Below are 6,972 nucleotides of genomic sequence, written 5' to 3'. Positions count from 1 at the left end.
CAACGTATTGGATGGAAACTTGACAGATAAAAGGGGTATCCTTCCTAAGTTACAGTATTTGGTTCAGACAGTTTTTATATTTGACATGTTTATTCTTTAGATCCCCACTGACCATTCCAAACATTCGGATGTTAGGAATATTGTTCCAGTGTTTACTTTTTGGACGTTAATAGTTTTGACGGCAAAAGTCTTCTGGAACAAAGACATTCCTTTACCAATACTGGAGAGCAAGGGAGAGATCCCCTTCGTCTCTAATTTATGGCAGAGCGTTAAGGTGTCAAAACCGGCACAGGCTGTGTCGCAGCCGGCCGCGACCGGGAGACCCATTAGGCGGCGCACAATTGGCCCAGCGTTTTTCGGGTTAGGGGAGGGTTTGGCCGGCCGGGATGTCCTTGTCCCATTGCGCTCTAGCGACTCCTTGTGGCGGGCCGAACGCATGCATGCTGACTTCGGTCGCCAGCTGAACAGTGTTTCCTCCGACACATTGGTGCGCCTGGCTTCCGGGTTAAGCGAGCAGTGTGTCAAGAAACAGTGCAGCTTGGCGGGGTCGTGTTTCGGAGAACGCATGGCTCTCGACCTTCGCCTCTCCCGAGTCTGTACAGGAGTTGCAGCGATGGGACAAGACAGTAACTACCAATTGATATCACGATAAAAGGGGTAAAAAGTACCAATAAAATTAAATAAATAAAATATCCATAAGTGGACTTTTTTTTTTGTGTGTCTGCTGCCCAGGGGGAGAGGGCACTAGGCATTTCATGATTCGGAACGTTAGCTTTGTCCTGTTTTGCTCTCCGGAGCAGAGCACCACTGAAAGGAGTGATAACTGGGGTGACGTTGAGTTTTGAGGTGGATCGACTGAAGTTGAGGATCCCCGGTGTCTGTGATGCACGCTGTTTGGTGCGATGCAGACCCAGTGGCAAGAGCGAGACTGAGGAGACCCTGTCTGTCCTTCTGAGTTTTGATGCAGAGTGTTTGCAGGATAAAGTCATGCTAGGGTATATAAGTTATCCTGTGAGAGCTTTTGTTCCGAGCCCACTACGGTGTTTCAGATGCCAAGTTTATGGTCATATTGCAGAAGTATGTAGGAGGGAGATTCTGATGTGTTAGAAGTGTGCAGGAGGGCATGGGACAAAGAAGTATATAGTTTCGGTGAAATAAGTAGAGTGTTTCAATTGTGGGGGTGGCCATGCTGCTGGGGACAAGAAATGTCCTGTGTGAGTGAGGCAGGTTGAAGTTTTCAGGGTGAGAGCAGTGCACAAAGTGTCATATGCTGTGGCAGTGAGGAAAGTAGAGGATGGTGTGAAAAGGGTGAGGGAGTCTGAGAGGATCCCTGTGAGTAGTAGGACAGTACAGAGTGACCCGAACAGTTTGCAAAATGCAACAAATCATCTAGTCTGCCGGAAAACCACACTAAGAAGAAGAAGATTGTTAGGGCTGAGTCATAAGCATCTCATCATTATATCCAGTATCTCTGACATTGCTGCTTCATACAGGAAATCCTGTGTGTAAGCAAGGATGTTATTTTGGGTGACACGTTTGTGGTCTCGAAAATGGTGAAGTACGAATTGGGTAAAGTGGAATCGGTCAGAGTGACCAGGAGTGGTATGATGTATGACTTCGTGTGTGTCAAAAGTGCAAAAGGAGAAAGCTCTGTCGCTCAACAAGATGTTGACATATGATGTGGAAAGCTATGATTTTCAGAGTAGGGCACCAGTTAAAGGTGTCATCTCTGGTGTCTCGTTGGACATAGAGGCTGTGTGGTTTAGGGATAACCAGTAGCGGTGCGTGTGTAAAATCACTGGAGAAGCCAAGCCCACCCCACCTCAAAAAGCCATTTTACAACCTATTTGTTGTGATAATTGAGTTGTTTGCTCTATAACCTGTTAATTCATATGCCTTGCGACCGTGATATATAGGCCTAAAGGCCGAGACAATAAGAAGACACAGTGGCAGAATAAATTCAACCACACCTTTGTTTTATCACAAAACCGGATAGCAACCTCTGTCCAGTGAAGTCAACAAAGCTTATTGCACGTACAGTAACAGACAGTTACATGACCTACAGCATGGTCAAGCAAGTTAATGTTTCCGACATTTTCGGACCACTAAACAACTATTGATTTAGAACCACAGAGAGTTACTGAAAGTCGCAAAGAAAACAAGAGCTGCTTCCACTATTTCACAACCCTTTCAACTTCATCATTTCAACATCAAATCACCTCTGCTTAGTCTAATACAGTGACAACTAAAAGATACCAAAAACAATTTAGTCCAATCAACGAAAGCTAAATATGACGTGGCTGTCCATGGTTCTGATTTCTGTGTGTGCGTGCGTGCAAGTAGAAAAACATGTTGACTCACCCTACTTGTAAGAAACGCCAATGCCATCCTTCTCTCTTTCATGTTGACGAAACGGTCTATCACTCTGTCATACAGTACAAGCTAAAATGCTTGCTCGCTAGCCTAACTTCCATTCATGAGCAACATTAGCTAGTTAACATTAGCCTTCTACATCTAGCTACATATTGAACTTCCATCCTCTCAGGCCAGGGGCCGGAGGACAACAACACAACATGATGCAACAATTCAAGTTTTTCTGTCAATGATGTATGCTCTCAATGGGATTTGATAGGAGCGACACCAAATCCAAGCTGGCTTCCCTTGACACTTTTTTTGGTGCGCCAGGACCATTCACAGTTGAGCTCGCTCAGTTTAGCTCAATGCTGATTGGCAAATTTGTTATACTTTTTTTGTCAAGGGAGGCCAGATGCTCGCTGGCTTGCCTTGCCTTCAATGCTAGAGGCGCCAACAATGTCATACTAATTTGGAACAGACAGCATCAGATAGATGACCTACACGTAGAGAGACAGAGGGGCGCTGTTTCGCTCGCTCAGAATGCTTTCTCCTGTCAGCCTCTAGCGAATTGAAATAAAATTATGAAACACGGAGAGACTAAATTTTCCATTGGCATTCATGAATACACGTGTCGTAGTAAATATAATTTGTCGTAGTAAATATAAAATGTTATAGATTGGTCTGACTAAAATGTTGTGCAAGACCCATTTGTGTTAGGAGCTTGTTTTCAATAAATGCTGTTCCAGGTCAGAGAACAAAGGACAGAGGAGAACACCATATCTTGTCACCAGATGGCCTAGTCTTGCAGGAGTGCAATAACAGGACGACACCCACGCCTCAAGGCCCCAATCACCAGTTCCTTCTCACGAGTTCTTTGACACACAAACATTTCATTTGCACGCACACTCTTTCTCAACTCCCCTTCTACTGGTCGGGTGCCAAGGGCAGAGGACTCTGCCGTGCACCAATGGGGCTTCTACTCTGGACAGAGCAGACCCGCCTCCTACGCCTCGGGAACCAATCAAGGGACTAGAAGAAGGACCCCTCCTTTTGTGTTACACTGTATAAGTAATGCTATAAACTCTGTTTAAGCATCCTTCTCGGCTGACACTAATAGAGTGCCATACGATTAGGTCCATGCATGTTAACTAACTAACAGTACAAGATATCTCTGTGTTTAATAAACTGCCTTTTGCTTAAGCAAATTCCTCTCTGTCTAGCGTCGTTGGTTTGTACTCCCTCTCCGTATTATGTGTTCACCAACACACGCCACTGGGGAGAACATTCCAGGTGTGGTAGAGGCACGTCGCTTGAATCGAATGATAGACGGACGGAAAGAAGGAGCAAAGCCTATCGGTTTTACTGTCGTTTGATGAAGTGGTTCTCCCAATTTATGTAAAATTTAGGAATATGAGATATGCGGTGAGACCATATGTACAGAAGCCACTGCAGTGTTACAATTGTAAAAAGTTTGGACACGTGGCAAGTGTTTGTAGAAGGAATAAATATGTAGTAGTTGAAGAGTCAGATTAAGCATGTTGTTGTAATTGTGATGGGAATCACGTTCCCGGAGTGCCTTGTATGGATGAAGGAGGTCGCAGTAGCTAGGATCAGGGCCATCCAGCAAGTCTCCTATGTGGAGGCAGTGAAAATAGCTGAAGGAGTGAGTAGAGAGATGGTAGTGGATGTTCCACAGTCTGCAGTGAATGCCATGCAGGAGAAGGATCCCGACACACTAATAGTGAAGAAGGTGGACTTTGTTGCGTTTATAGCGCAAATGATAAATTGCACTAGTCAAACTAATAAAACATCAAATAATCTTTGTGAAGGCGGCAAATATAGTTCTGGATCTATTCCTGAGCCTGTGTAGGTATCTGAATAGTACAGGGTTTTTAAAAAATGTTTTTTTTTTTTTTTGCTTGAAATTCAGGGTAGTAGCGTGCATTTGGTCAGTGTTTTTTGTTTTTGGTCATTAGTATGAATTTGTTCAACCAAAACACATTTTGTTTTTGGGGTATTTTGTACTACCCCGTACAGTAGGTGGCGGCAATACACCTTATGAGTGTAGTCTGCCAATAAACCTCAAAGAAGAAGAACCTGTGTGTACCACTGCCACAGAGGAAGAAAGGGACGGGGGTTAATAACAGTGCTGTTGTGCATGCAGCTAGCAAAGAAGCTAGTAAGGTGGCTTAACTTTATGGTTGTATAATGTTTCAGCATCACATTGCACGTAGATTACGTACTGCTATTTCGCTAAAGTTTAGTATACAACTTGCTGCCCTTCGAAATGGGAGGCCTGCTACTCACGCGTGTAGAAGGCTGCCATTGAAGACCGAAGAGTATTTGTATCACGCTGCCAAAAGGTCGTTTCTCAATGATACGGCTAAAAAGGTATTTGGCTTTATTTTGTCTTCTCACTTGTCAGGTAGATATCTCTACTTCCATTCAAGGGAATAATGCCCTATTAGGCTAACTACGTATGTTTTTTGTTGTTGTTGAATGAAGCTATGTTAGCTAACTAGCTAGCCTAGTCCTAGTCTAGTAGTGGCTCTACGTTCGATAGTTCTGCACTCGATACATTAGCTATGCCTGATTTAGGCATGATCTGCACTGGCTTGGTTGTGCAAGTGCATTAACTTTTGAAAGTGCGTTAGCGATTCAATTAATCTCTACAACCCCTATGCAAATTGCGTTATGACATATTTGATCAGACTATAAGATCTCATCTGAAAGATAATTAAGCAGTGGACCAAGTTATTTTAAACTGATTAATTATTTGTTCTAGTCTAATTGTAGCAGTTTCAGGCATTGCATGGAAAGAAATAGCCTAGTTTCTCATTTGTGTCTCTCTCTGCCCAGGTACAGCCAGCCTCTGTACAGCAGATGGTCCGCTGCTTCTCTACGTCCTCCACAAACCACTCTGAGGGGAAGCTCATCTATTCAGGGAACCTCGGCAATGTTGTCCGAGGTATTACTTTAATCATTATCAACAATCTCTCACAATCATCATCTTCTCATTATCATCAACTCCAGATCATCAACATTATTATCATCATCATTGAATAACTAGGCCTAAACATGAATTGTATTTTTTTGTCTGTTTGTTGCAGGTGTGAAGATGTTCTCCTACACCAGTAGCGGGGCCAGCCTGTGTATGATGCCCTACATTCTTCTGAAGACTGGCATCAGTGTTCAGAGTCTTGTCCTGAAGGGGGCCTTCTGTGGTGTCATTGGGTTCTTCACATTCCTGACTCCCATCCTCCTCCACATCATCACCAAAGGCTATGTGGTTCGCCTGTACCACAACCAGGACACTGACACGTACACAGCTGTCACCTACAACATCCTTCTGATGGAGAAAAAGACTGTGTTCTGTCAGAGTGAGGTCAAGATACCGGGTGTCAGCAAAATGTTCACCACGTTCTATGCCGACAAGAAGTCAATGCTTGTGAATCCGATGCTGTTCCCACTTCCTCATGACTATAACCACCTCATGGGTTACGACCAGCCCTTTTCATTTGATACGGAAGACTTGGATGGTAAACCTAATAAAAGTTAACAGATTTCTACAGATAATGCCAATGGCAGTCTGAACTGTTGAATGGAACGGTTGTTTGTGTGTGTATGTACGGCTTAGTTGTTAATGTAGGGTCTCAGTAGCATATCAAAGGGAACCTTTGAGAGATGTTGGTTTCTTCCTTTGACTATTAAGAGGTAATGTACAGACATAGAGTATATTAATTAAAAAATGTTGAACAAAGTTTATGGATTAATTTCATCACTAAGTATAAACTAAATTCACCATGACTGGTTTCAATTGTAACGTCCCTTCCTTCTGCTTCAAACAATGCCTCTCTTCAGAAAAACACTACCAGTATTCTGTGGGCAAAATGAGGAGTTGCTACTTCGAAGTTTGAGAAAGTTTGGCCACTGTCAAACAGTGTTAATTGCATGAAAACAGGAGACTGGCAGTAAGTCAAACCATTGTAGAGTATCAACTTTACCATGAAGTTTCAAAGTCTGGGTATTGTTTTGTTGAGTGTTTTGGCTGCTTCTGGACAGAAAATATAACTTTGTTCTTCAGAGAGGGTCGAAACCTGGTATACTTGGCATGGTAAGACCTTTCTATTTACTTATCTAGTGTGATCATATAGAGAAGAATGTAAAACCTTTATTCAGAATTTAATCAGAACGTTTTAGATTACTGTCTAGTATATCGCTGTGACTACATATGAAGTACCAGAACTACTAGGTGTCTGAAAATGTAATTACTTATATTTCCTCTGGTACTCTTTTAGCAGGGGCAATGTAGGATTTGTCTGTGACAATGTCACCCTGCAACAATGGAATGACAGTATTTACAGTTAACTACTCAGTGATAAGTGAGAATTTCAGTTGCTATTTAACATTTTAAATGTTTCTTGCTAAACACTTCTCTCTTTAGTCTTGTTGCATTTTTGACAGTTCAAACAGTTTAGGACCAAACCAATAGCTAACACGCAATATGCTTTCTTTTAACTTTCAGTGTTTCAATTGAGCCACATTGGTTCTATATCGTGGAGCTCCGCCCCATAGGGAGCTCTGCTCCTATCGGTTTACCCCGCTGCCTAGGCAACG

General features: G+C 42.9%; 1 protein-coding gene across 1 annotated transcript; it reads left to right on the top strand.

The window, feature by feature from the left end:
* Positions 1-4,442: 4,442 nt before the first annotated feature.
* Positions 4,443-6,116, top strand: LOC311099197 (transmembrane protein 70, mitochondrial-like). Its single transcript, XM_084139877.1, has 3 exons — positions 4,443-4,746; positions 5,215-5,323; positions 5,466-6,116. The coding sequence occupies exons 1-3, from the start codon at positions 4,564-4,566 to the stop codon at positions 5,912-5,914; spliced, it is 741 nt and encodes a 246-aa protein (XP_083996003.1). The 5' UTR covers positions 4,443-4,563; the 3' UTR covers positions 5,915-6,116.
* The last annotated feature ends 856 nt before the right edge of the window (positions 6,117-6,972 follow it).

This window comes from Coregonus lavaretus (assembly GCF_964263955.1).
Source record: "Coregonus lavaretus genome assembly, chromosome: 23".
NCBI classification, from domain to species: domain Eukaryota; kingdom Metazoa; phylum Chordata; class Actinopteri; order Salmoniformes; family Salmonidae; genus Coregonus; species Coregonus lavaretus.
The sequence above is the reverse complement of the archived record's forward strand: the minus strand, read 5'-3'. Positions and strand labels throughout refer to the sequence as shown.